The following is a 12,549-nucleotide window of genomic DNA, read 5'->3' as shown; positions in this document are numbered from 1 at the left end:
AGGGTGTCTGTTGTGGGGAGGGGAAGGGAAAGGAGATTGTAAGCCGTTCTGAGACTCCTTTTGGTAGTGAAGGGTGGGGTATAATTCCAATCTCCTCCGCTTGTTCTACTACTACTTCTACTTTTACTACTACTACTACTTCTTTTCTTTTACTACTACTACTAAAATTAAAACCATAGGGCCCGAATGACAGGCTGCAGTAAGAATTAGAGCAATTTTTAGATAAGCAGTAATGTTTTTCAAACACAATTGAGGAACATGTCAAATGACCAACACAAGACCATACGTGTTTCGGCCAGGGGACAGGCAGGCCACTCTGGCATCATGTGACCCATGCCACTCCTGACAAAGGGGTGATTTTATGTGCCTGAATGAGGCAGATGTGTATGGGGGGGGAGGTGCTCATGTGGAGCCAACTGCCACCGCCTCCGAGTCCAGCTTCTGTTCACAGCTCAGCCACCAGCAGCCCCCCACACGTAGCTCAGTCGTCAATGCAAGGGCTCTGTCTTCCCCCAGGAAGGTGGCTCTGGCAAGAGGGATTGCTTTGCTGCCTTCCGAGAGGCAAGCCAAGCCCATGGCTCTCTCCCCCTCGCTTGCTCCCATTCCTGCAATTCTTGTCGAGGGCTTCTCCTTCTTTCTCTGTCTGACTTCCACAATCATGATGGGAAGTCGGAGAATTTCAGGCAGTGTGCGTGCTGGGCAATTTTGGGGGGAACAGGAAAGTCTCTTCTGGTGAAGAATGGGGTCCAGGACTTGGTGGAAAGGAGGCTTTGAGCACTCGCCTTCCCTTCTCATGAACTAAACCCCCCAGCCTGCAGAACGGAGAGTGCACCCGTCAGCTCATGGTCCATTTAATGTTGCAGACTGCATGAACCAATGGTAATAAAATCAAATGTAATTTAATTAACCTCAATCAAATGAACTTTAATTAAGTGAACTGCACCCTAAGGAATTTAAATGCCCCCAGTGAAAAAAGTCTGAGCCTGGTTTTGACCTCAAGGGCCTTTTTCAGTGGTCAATAATGCGCACTTTTACAAAAAAACCCAAATCTACACATCCAGGAACTGCAACTGATGCACAGCCTTCAGGGGAGATATATGGGCTATGCAGCAAAGTGGAAGCACATGCACATTTTCTGTGCAAAAAGTAGATTGGGTTGGATCCAGACTGCCAAAAGGGAGATGCCACCTGCAACCAGAACACTTGATAGAGTTCCAAGGTCTTCAAATGTCCCAGTCTTCATTTCACATCATATAAATCCTGAAAGTAGCTGATCCTGTTTAATGGTACGAAGCTATTCTTAAACTGAGCATAAACATCATTCTTTTTGAGCTAAGCAGGTGTTTGAAGGATCAGCTCTCTCCCTAGTGTGCAGTTGCCATTTTTATAACCGTTTTTCGCCCTTTCCTGCAGTCTGGCATCACCACTAGTGGAATATTTTCATTAACACTCTGGTGCTTCCCCTACCCACCACTTTAATTCCCCATGTAGTGACGTACAACTTCAGACCTAACAGGCACAGGTTTGACTGTCTCTTCAGTAAAAGCTATACTAAGTGAAAATCATTATAACACCTAAACATGTTATGTACTATTCTTCTAAATAAGATGGTCTAGTGAAAGAGATACCAGCAAACACAGTGGCTCTTATCCAGTGAGCAGGATAATGGATACAGAATAGGACTCCTGCCTCAACCCTCTTGCTGCAGCCTGTCAAGCTCTGTGAAATTCTGCTCCTTGAAATCAGGGGACCTGCCCAAACAGGAGGGAGTAGCAAAGCTGACGTTCATAATAGTACAAGAGAATTATTGAAATGCTCTAAATCCCCCCCCAAAGGGTACTTCCATCATGGAAAACAATGGGAAGATACAAACTAGTATGTCAGTGTCACGTCCTATTGATTTTTTTAAAAAAAATGCTTTCCTTCTGGTACAACTGAAGAGAAAAGAGATAAGTATAGAATTTTTTTTGCAGTGTTAGTGCTATGTTCTGTATGAAGAACTGTATATTGCTGCATAAAGCATCATAGAAATTGTTCCAGAAAATGTTGATTGAGCAAACTTTACTTATTTAAACTTATTTTTGTACTGCCTGTCTCTCTCTTTCTCAAAGGACTGGAGATAGATTACAGTAAAAACAAAAAACATACCACAAAATTTAAAACATGTGAACCAGGCTGAAAAGCATATTAAAAATACAGGTGAAGATTTTAAGACCAAACTAATTGATCTAACTAATTTAAACAAGCCCTTTTCAATCAATCTTGCAGCAGTATCAGAAGCCCGTTAAAGTAGGGGCCTTCCTTACACCTTCCAGAAGACAATTCCGCGGTACCACTGCTGCCACTGGGGAGCCAAAGTCCAGATAAGCCTGCAGGTTAGAAATAATAGTAGGCCTTGATTGGCAGAGTGCGACTCTTGTGGGGAAGAGGTGGTCTTCGATAAAGACCCCAGGCCATGAACAGCTCAGATATTCATTGTATTTATTAATGCCCCAGTAACTGATAAGTTGCTTTTTTGTCTGCTTTTGAAAGGCATTGTTTAGAAGAAGAAGAGGTTGGATTTATACCACACCCTTCACTACCTGAAGGAGTCTCAGAGTGGTTTATAATCCCTCCCCCTCCCCACAACTGAAACCCTGTGAGGTAGGTGGGGCTGAGAGAGCTCTTTCCAGAACTGCCCTTGAACTTATGACTGACCCAAGGTCACACCAGCAGCTGCATGTGGAGGAGTGGGGAATCAAACCCAGTTGTCCCAGAGTCAGTGCTCTTAACCACTACAGCAAACTGGCTCTCCATTTTGGTGCTCCAAGCATCTCCTTTGACAGGTCACCATGAATGCCACTTTGGGCTATTGTTCTTGGGCTCCAACCTCACCCTGTCTCTGGTAGAACAGTCCTGGAATGTTTCAGTCCCAATACATAACAGTATTAATCTGGATTCAAGCCAGGGCTTAAACAGAGATAATGCAGTTATCAGTTGCTGAACATAACTAGGGACATTATGCTGTCACCAGTTGCAGCTTTTGTGAAAGAGCACAATGCTTATCTTGCATGCTTTTGAATTTTGCATGAAAACGTTACAGAAGATAGCACCTGTATTTATTGGCCTTTTAACCCAACTGTTTAAAAATTTTTCTCAGTGTCTGCTAAGGATTCACTTCATGGATCCGATGAAGTGTAGACTGTCATCTATGAAAGTTTACTCTGTAATCTGTTAGAGTTTGAGGTGCCAGAAGAATCTTTGTTTGTTTGTTTTGTTTTGCTGCAGTAGACTAACACACTTAATACAATGAACTTTACAATTGTTAACTGATATTCAAATTTGATTGTATTTCTTGCTTTTACTTCAGCTCTCCCATTAACTTAGTACTCATTGGGTTTAATACTATTTTTTCAGCTGGGAAGGGGTATCCTTGCAATACCTGTAACATAGTACTGAACTCTATAGAGCAATACCAGGCTCACATCAGCGGTTTCAAACACAGGAATCAGTAAGTGTTTAAATGTTCTGCTGTCTGTAGTAGTTCATTATGTAAACTGTCTTTGCAGGGAAATCACTGTTCCCATATCTGACTTGCAATAGAGATTTTTGCAAATTTATTCTCTTGGCTTACCTCTGGTAAGTTCTGTGGGATGCTAAGACAAGCTGTTTGCTAATAATGAATCAGAGTAATAATGATTTAGTAAACAGATAAACTTTATGAGCCAGATGACACACTGTAGCATTTTCCAATGATGTCTTCTGGTCTGGATTCATTTCAGCTGTCCTGCAGCAAGAAAATTTAATTAGCTCTTCTTTGGGGTGGATTCTGTCACACAGATGTGCTTCAGCCTTCTTGGGTCCACTGCCACTCTGGCCATGATCAACAAGTTCCTGAGTTATTGCTATCTTATTTAGAAAACATTTTCAATTTGGACAAATTTGTCCTGGAACTGATAGGAATTCTCAGTCTGGGGCAAGTGATGCCCTGTATTCTTAGTGCTTGGGGGGGGGGGGGCAACAGTGGGAGGGCTTCTAATGTCCTGGCCCCACTGGTGGACCTCCTGATGTCACCTGGGTTTTTTTGGCCACTGTGTGACAGAGTGCTCAACTGGATAGACCATTGGCCTGATCCAACATTGGCTTATCTTATGTTCTTAAAATGCCATAAATGTGGACCATTGTAATAGTGCCAAATTGCTATGAACATTCTAAATCCATAGAAGAAAATCTTTCACAAAGAACATGCTGCCCTATGTTGTGTGACTGGTAGTCTCTGGGACTGGTGGAATGCAAGGGAAAAACTAGTTCAAGTCTAACTTTTATCATAAAGACTCATTTCTGCATCTGTTTTAGTGAATGCCATGGAACCATCACTGAGCATGATGATTTTCAGGGTGTAGAATAAAGGAAATGTTAATAAAGGCGTAATATGAAGAATGAGCAGTTGAAGCTTTTCATGGTATGGAGCCACATAACATCACCTGATAATTTCTGCAGATCAAACTGATATTAAAAGAACAGCTAAAGGGGCCAGTTTTAAACTGACAGCCCTCATGCATACCACAGCATTATATTACCAAGTGCAATCCTATTTACTTAGCAGAAAACCCCACCTCTGGTTCATTATGCAAATTATACTATAATGAGTACATCTGCAGATGAGCCCACTTCATTGCTTACAACTGTAGTCGTTGCTGGACTCCTGTCCCAACCAAGCACCATGTAAGCATGAAAGGTGTCCATCGTGATGCTTGGAGGTGGGATTTTTCAAAACCTAGAATGTTGCAGATTTGTTGATCAAAGCAAAGCTTAGAATTTCTTAGTGGATAAGTGTTCACTTCCTATATATTGTGAAATTATCAGTTCTCATACTTACTTCTTCTCAAATTACAGGATACCAGGAGCAGTACCCATTACAGGACGGTACCAAAAGCAGCAGTACACACGAGAGGAGACAGCAGGCCCTGATGGCTACAGCTACTTTAGCCAAGACCTCTAGAGCAAGATCCATTGGATTTGGATTGCAAATGGCCCAAATGTGAACATCTTTTATCAGCCCACTGTGGTTTTGTTGTTCCTCTGGCTATAAGAAATCCTCCTGTCCTGCAGTGCACAGGTTTAGCTGATTTCAGAACTAACAGTTGGCTAAAGGATCTAGAAGGGACAGATCTACCAGTTGGCATTCGCTCAGTCCTTTAGAATAGTTTTCATTGTGTAATCTCTTGCAGAAATGGCTGAGATGGGGGCGGGTCTTGTGTCTGGCATGAGTGTCTGCCAGTGTTCTCTCAAGCCCATCCTTTTCTTCTGCTCAGAAGACTCAGAGGGAAGTTCTCCACCCAGTACCAGCCAGAGAAGATTGACCTTTGGAAGAACGTTTAAGGTTTCGGGTAACAGAGTGCTTAAGTATGAGGTGTGGTATTGGGCATAATTGGACAGACTGGCTATCCTTCACTCTCCTAGAAAGGAGTAATATCTTTGTGTTTGTCTTGCCCTTTCTTTGGTTGGGTTTGTGTGCAGAGTTTCTTAGGTCATTGATTGCCATTCGCTTCTTTTTTGTAGTTCTGCAGATGCTGGTTCTGGAGCATCTGATGATCTGTTCAGTAAAGCTGGTTCGGTTAATAGTATGCATAATCTGCTTCAAAAAGGCAAAGAACAGGACAGGGGCCTGCTGAAGTGGCTAGGTGTGTTTCCAGAAATGTGTTCTCTTTTCAGTTCCTGATACTTTTATGGAAGCTGTAACATTTTTAACCTAGCTGTGCAAAAATTTCCATTGTGTTAAAATGTTTATCGGAATTTTTTTTTAATGTAACAAAGGCTTTTAAAAATTGTTCGTTCTTAAAATTTTAAAGCGTTTGAGCAAACTTGCACAAAATGATAGTAAGACTGAGAGAAGCAAACAGTCATCATTGTGGTTTGAAACTCTTAAGGTAAAATTTGTGGAGTGCTCTTTCCCATTTACTGAGGGAATACTTCATCCTCTTTCTAAGTTACAGAAGAGAGCTTTGCATAGCAGTGTGGGACTTTCACTTCTGAAATTTCTAAGTCAGATAACCACTTCCCAAGGCTTGGATTGTGGATGCTATGTTTTGGAAGGCCTTTATATGTCATCTTCTTTAGTTCTGTGTATGTAAACTGTTTTCTTCAGTCAAATGTCTGTTTTCCAGGGGATCCCTTACATTTCTTTCTGATAGTTTCCTGAGGCTCAGAAAGGAATGTAGGTAGCAGCAAGGAATACTGCTAAATTGGCTACTTGATTTGCTAGGAAAGGAGGTGAAATTAATTTGGGTATAGATTCCTTCCTTTCGCCTTGCATGTGTTACAAGGAGAAGGTGGTAAGCTTGGAGTTTGCTAACACTCAAGTTTATATGAAATCTGACAGTGGCATGTGTCCAGAACAATCAATTAAAAATTTTAATCTAATTTTTCTGAAAGACAAATACCATAAAAATCAGAGGACTGTGACAGATATCCTTCTCTTAGCTGGCCCATGTCTGAACAGCTTTTCTGCTCCTGTCTGAAACTGACACTGTTGCTCTTTCTTATTTGGTTCTCTTCCTATCTGTTTCACAGTTAAACATCAAAACAGGAATTATTTGAAATTAATATTCTTGTGTCTTGATTGATTAAAGCTTTGCTGCCTGTCTTTAGAGCTCCCTGTTTTCCAGCTAGTTTAAGGTTTGAGTCCTGGTAACTACCAAGAAACCCATATTCTCTTTAGATGGTCTTCTCATTCTTATAATTAAAAGTATTGTATGGTATCTCCTATTCTCTACAATATTCCTGATCTCATCTCCTTGCTATATGGCAAGGGCATTTACAAAACCAGGGATGGCTTGTCATTCCCTTTCTGCAGTGATGGGAGGTAGGTAGTGGCTGGCACCTTTGCCTCTTCTGCCCACCTCTGCATCTCCTTCTGGAGTAGTGCACAGATGGAAATGTATGAATATTGCTATCTGTATATTAACATAGCTTCTCTAATATGTGTGTGTGCATATTCCCTCTGTAGCACCATAACAAAGTTTAAAAGAGGGTGTTTGGCTCATTGCTTTTCCAGCAGTATACTGTGTTAGTCAGGGTGAGTTCCAGGTCAGATCAAACCAGCAGTTCATTTTCTTGTATTCCCTGTCTTTTAGGACAATTCACTGCTACTGGCAGATCATTCCAGGTAAGCAGTCCTGCTCATAATAAAAACTTTACTTTCACCATTGCCAGGTTTTTGTGTATAAGATGTTCTCCCTCTGAAGAGCTCAGACTGAGCGGAGGGGTGGGTGTCAGGGAAGGGGCAGCTTCAAATTGGGTTGGGGGGGATGGGGGACAAGGCTTGAATTTGCCACTGGGCTTCTGTTTTGTTTTGGATTTGCATGACCTGTTTCCAGTGGATTGGGAAGTGCTTATTCTGCAGTGCCCCAAAATAGTTTCATATCTTTAGCACCAGTCAAACACCAAGATTGAAGTTGGGGAGGCTGTAAAATAACCTTTTCACATAAGCTTTTATTCTGACAACCTCTATGGTAAGCCCTGCATACATGCTATGCAGCTTTTCTGTAAATAATAGATGGGACAGATAATGTGTCTTCTGACATACCAGTAGCTATGTGTGCATAAGCCTTGTTTTTAAGCTTCAACTTTCTCAGCAATTAATATTTCTATTTTAGCATCTTCCAGTGTCTTGTGTTGTATGTGCAGTTTGGCCTCTGACATGCCAATGAGCATTTGCAATCTGCAGAGTAGAGACTTGGACACAGTGATTGGCTCTGTGAAACCCAGACTTTAGAATTTAGTTTCTACTGTATATTGAGTTTTATTTCAGTCGCTAACACCTGATATTTTTGGCAAGTGCAAAGCTGAGTGTCTTGTTGCAGTGTTAACATGATCAAAATGCTGGCTAAGCCTGACATAAGAAGGGTCATGACAAATTCATAAATTTTCTATCACCTGTTTTTATTTATATATAAATATAAATAAATGCCAGGCACCCTCTTCCTTATTTTAGAGATTAAAGTGTTGTTTTTTATTCATAGCCAAGGTAGGTGTTCTGTTTTTGATTATGTGGGTAATTGCTTCCCTCTGGATCTGAATTCTGCACGTGGAACAAATAATATAAAATCATAAATGGCATAGTTTGATAGCAGTACTTTTTTTCTGCAGAACGTAAGAGTATTTCTGAAAGGGGTCCTTGGAGTCATGAGTTTGGGGAAAGGACTGTGGATTGGAGGGATATGGTCAACATATTCAACTTTTGACCACAACTTTAGGAGCTAGAACCTTGATTTACACACTTGTGTACAAACACAGACATTCTCAAAAATGCAAAATCCTCTGATGTGTCACTATTGTATGATACTCAGGTGTACATTGGGAAGAGTAGGACCCCATTTTATTCATTTGGATTTTTATTCTGAGCATGGTTTACAACACAGTGTCAGGAGCAGTGTTCCCTCTAAGCTGAGTTAGTGTGAGCTGGCTCACAGTTTTTTAGCCTACAGCTCACAGATTTTTGTCTTAGCTCAGGGAGAATGGCTCCAGAGCAAACTAATTTATGCAGTAGCCAAATCACTCACTCACAACTTTAATGCCAGTAGCTCAAAAAGTAGAATTTTGCTCACAGGACACTACAGCTTAGAGGGAGCATTGGTCAGGGGGTGCTGCCCACAGCCTTCCTTGATGGCCGCTGCATCAGGGAGGAGCAAACCCCACAGTTCCTGTAATTCGCTTTATGTGGGCTTGCCCTTGAGGTTGATTCGGAAACTCGAGCTAGTGTAAAATGCGGCGGCACACCTGCTGACTTCGTTGCCTTTGCGGGCATGCATGCAGCTGGTGCTCGTCAATTGCACTGGCTACCGATTGAATACCAGCTCTGCTTCAAGGTGTTGGTACTGACCTTTAAAACCCTGTGTGGCCAGGGACCAACATATCTGAGGGACCACCTTTCCTCATATGTGCTCCAGAGAGCTTTGCACTCGGCAGACCAACATCTGCTGGTTATCCCTGGCCCAAAGGACATCCGCTTAGCATTTCTGCCCTGGCCCCAACCTGATGGAACATGCTCCCACCTGAGATCAGGGCCCTGTGGGGGACCTATTACAGTTCTGCAGAGCCTGTAAAATGGAGCTGTTCCGCCAGTCCATTTATTCCATCTATTGGCCTCCCTTGCTGAAGCTTGCTGAAGCTTTCCATCCAATACGGCCCATCTAAGAAGATCTTATAGTCTGGTTTATGGCCCAGCTGTTCCAATTCTGAGAACATTGTATTTGTAAATTACAGTGCCATCTGTTCTCAACTCATATTCTTTAACTGTTTTAATTATTTATTTCTTATATTGTTTTAATTGTTATTTCGAATTGCTGTTGTAATCCGCCCTGAGCCTGCTTGCGGGGAGGGCAGAATATAAATTTGAAGAAATAAATAAATTCCTGTCAGAACTGTATGGGACAACCCAGTCCCCTAAGGGCTCCTTTCTTACCATCGCAAACCTACAGGGAAGGAGGGGCAGGTAGTGGGACTTTTACTGCTACCGCTGCCTTACAGCTGGCCAGTGGGTTGGAGGAGAAGCCAGCTTGCAGATGAGACGGGCAGCCGTCATGCCCTTTCCCTCATTAAAAGCCCTGACCAGACAGCTGTTTGGCAAAGCAGGCGCAGAGAGGGAGGAGTGTGCTCCAGTCACATCTGACCACACCCTTTCCTCATCAGGGTACAATGAAGGGAGTGAGATGAGGACTCTAGGTTCAGTGTGACAGAAATGGAAGCGAACTACTCCCCATCAGAGAGCAGCCTATCTCACGCAATGATGGTAGAATGTGAGGCAAATGCCACAGTCTTTAAAAGCAGGGATAGAGAGGCTGATAGCATGCTGGTAACTCACTCTTGAAGCAAGGGCAGAGAGAGGCTGAGGGAATTCAAGAGAACTTAAGGTGATGTTAACCTCACCTCCAGGGCCTGGGGTTGCCATAGTGGGTGTGTCAGAGTGGCAGGATGGAGGGGCATTTGGGTCCCATTAGAATTAATGCACAGTTAAAATTAAAATCACAGTGACATCACCAAGTGATAACCACAAACAGCCTGCTAGTGCAGTATTTGTAGATTGTGTGGCTGAGGCACTACTTTGCCTCTACAAAAGATACAAGAGGGTCTGTCTTTGAGAAGCTTCACTGATCCATGTGCAATATTGGACTGTCTTGCTGTACTTTTCAGCAGAAGAGATAATATTTTTTATAAATAGCATTTTTATTGAGTGTTATATATTTTTACATCCTGTATTACTTGTTAGTTGTATACAGTATCTTTCAACAACATCTAATAAACAAGAAGAGAAATGTTATCCATACGCACAATACTTGTTAATAAAACACAAAGTCTCTATATTTCTGAGGTAGTGCATATAATCGGGGTTGACAAGCAGTAAGATATTCAAAAAACACAAACCATTTTTCCAAAAAATTATTAACACCTTTCGGGTTGTCAAAAGCTATTAATTGCATAGCAATTTTATTTGAAACTATCAAGTCCCACAGTTTAGATCTCCATTGTGACAGATTTGGTACCTTAGACAATTTCCAATTTATAGCAATTAAGTTTTTGCAGCCATTAGCATAGTAGAAATTAACTTTTCGTTCTGTTTAGACAGCTTCAGACCTGGCCAAAAATGTAACAAAAGAGATACAGGTGTATTTGGAATCTCATAATTGGTTATTTTCTTTATTTCAGCAATAACCGTAGTCCAAAACTTTTTAATTTGGGGACAATCCAACCAGCAGTGTACTAATGTGCCTTTATTACCGCAACCTTTCCAACACAAGGGAGTAGTTTTGTATTTACAATGGAACAACTTGTCAGGGGTAAGGTACCACCTTGCGAATAATTTGTAGTGTTGTAATTTCAAATTCATATCTCTAGTTTGAAACATACTGGAAGACCAAATTGTCCGCCATTGCGCCTCTGTAAAGGTAACTCCACAATCCTCAGCAGAAGAGATAATATTTTGGCACATAACTATGAAGAGTCTCTGCCAGTGACAGCAGATGGTTAAATTCAGGTCTAATGAAAAATTGTAACTGCACTGCAGACATCTGTCGGGCAACAGATCCTGGTCTCCTGCAGAACACATGATATTCTCATGTTCACATTAAGTTCTCTGGAATCTGGTTGGTTGGGGGGGGGGGGTTGGTATGCAGGGCTGCCCTCTTCGCTTTCTGTTCTCTCTGGCATACAGTAGTACAAATCACTACCATCAAGCTAGAAACTTTGTTTTATACTGCCAGCCAAGAGGCACCGTTTCATGAACACTGTGAACCATGCCTTTGGGACTGGTGAATAGTGCCATATTTTCTTTACAATCATGTACCTATAGAGCCTAAACCATTCAAAAGTGGGTGTCCGCTGTAGGGCAGGAAGATACACTCACAGACACTACATGTGAAGTATCTGCCTGATTTTCAACATCTAGGGCCAGCTTTTAGTTGATCTTGTGATATATATCAACTAGAAAAAAGGCCCGTTGTGGAAATAAATACAATGGCCTCTAAAAAGTAGCTCTGGGCGGGTGCCCTGGCTTTGGACACTCAGTGTTAATTTGCTGTTTGGTGTAGTGGTTAAGTGCGCGGACTCTAATCTGGGAGAACCAGGTTTGATTCCCCACTCCTCCAATTGCACTTGGCTGGATGACCTTGGGCAAGCGATAGTTCTGATAAGAGCTGTTCTTGAGAAAAGAGCAGTTTCTGTCAAGAGCTCTCTCAGCCCCACCTACCTCACAGGGTGTCTGTTGTGGGAAGGGAAAGGAGTTTGTAAGCCACTCTGAGACACCTTTGGGTTGTGAAGGGCGGGGTATAAATCCAATCTCCTTCTCCTCTTCTTCTGTGGCGACCTCAGCAGGGTATAATGACACTGAGTCCACCATTTTCTCCGGAGGATCTAATCTCTGCTACATAAAGAACAGTTGTAATTTTGAGTGAGCTCCAGCCCTCACTTGGAGATTGGCAATGATGGTTCCCCAGAAGGGAATGGTTGGTTTGGAGCAGGGGTCCTCAAACTACGGCCCGGGGGCCACATGCGGCCCGCCGAAAACATTTATCCGGCCCGCCAGATGTTTTTGCCACTGTCCTGTCCATATGCTGCCCAGCACAAGGGGCCCTGGCGAGCGGTAGGGGCGCCATTCCCCTCGGCGCGGCGCCGCTTCCACTTTCCAGGGCTGCAAAAGTTTGCTTTTTTCTCCAACCGCTGGGGACCTGCCAGAGGGCCAGGAGCGCCGACAGCCAGGCCGGCACGCCCGCTCTCCCTTCCCAGGGTTTGGGCGAAGGTTCCCAGTGCCAGGCGAAGGTTCTGCCCCTTTCCCCTGAAACTGTCCACGGGCTAAGGAAGAGAGACGCGAGGCTCTGCCGGCGGCAACTCCAGGCTGCGCCGCTGGCTTGGGAGAAAGTCCGTCACTTCCCCGGAATACAGGCCCGGGATCGGGGTGTCAGACCACCACCACCACCCGCACTTCCATGCCACATCCACACAATCACGCCCTGCCTGGAATAAATCCCCCGACGTGGGTTTCCTGCGCACAGACCGGCCATGTGTGCATTGCAA

The 12,549-nt window shown here is 43.2% G+C and overlaps 1 protein-coding gene across 1 annotated transcript in view; it reads left to right on the top strand.

Moving 5' to 3' along the window:
* The window catches only part of LOC107111531 (zinc finger protein 346-like), a 39,296-nt gene extending 33,773 nt beyond the window's left edge, over positions 1-5,523 (top strand). Inside the window, exons 6-7 of the mRNA XM_015412502.1 lie at positions 3,397-3,490; positions 4,876-5,523. Of these exons, the coding sequence (XP_015267988.1) occupies positions 3,397-3,490; positions 4,876-4,981 (200 nt within the window). The 3' untranslated portion in view covers positions 4,982-5,523. The remainder of the gene's footprint in view (positions 1-3,396; positions 3,491-4,875) is intronic.
* Positions 5,524-12,549: the final 7,026 nt, after the last annotated feature.

Source organism: Gekko japonicus, unplaced genomic scaffold (assembly GCF_001447785.1).
Source record: "Gekko japonicus isolate JY-2015 unplaced genomic scaffold, Gekko_japonicus_V1.1 scaffold100, whole genome shotgun sequence".
NCBI lineage: Eukaryota > Metazoa > Chordata > Lepidosauria > Squamata > Gekkonidae > Gekko > Gekko japonicus.
This window is presented reverse-complemented; position numbering and strand designations above follow the sequence as displayed.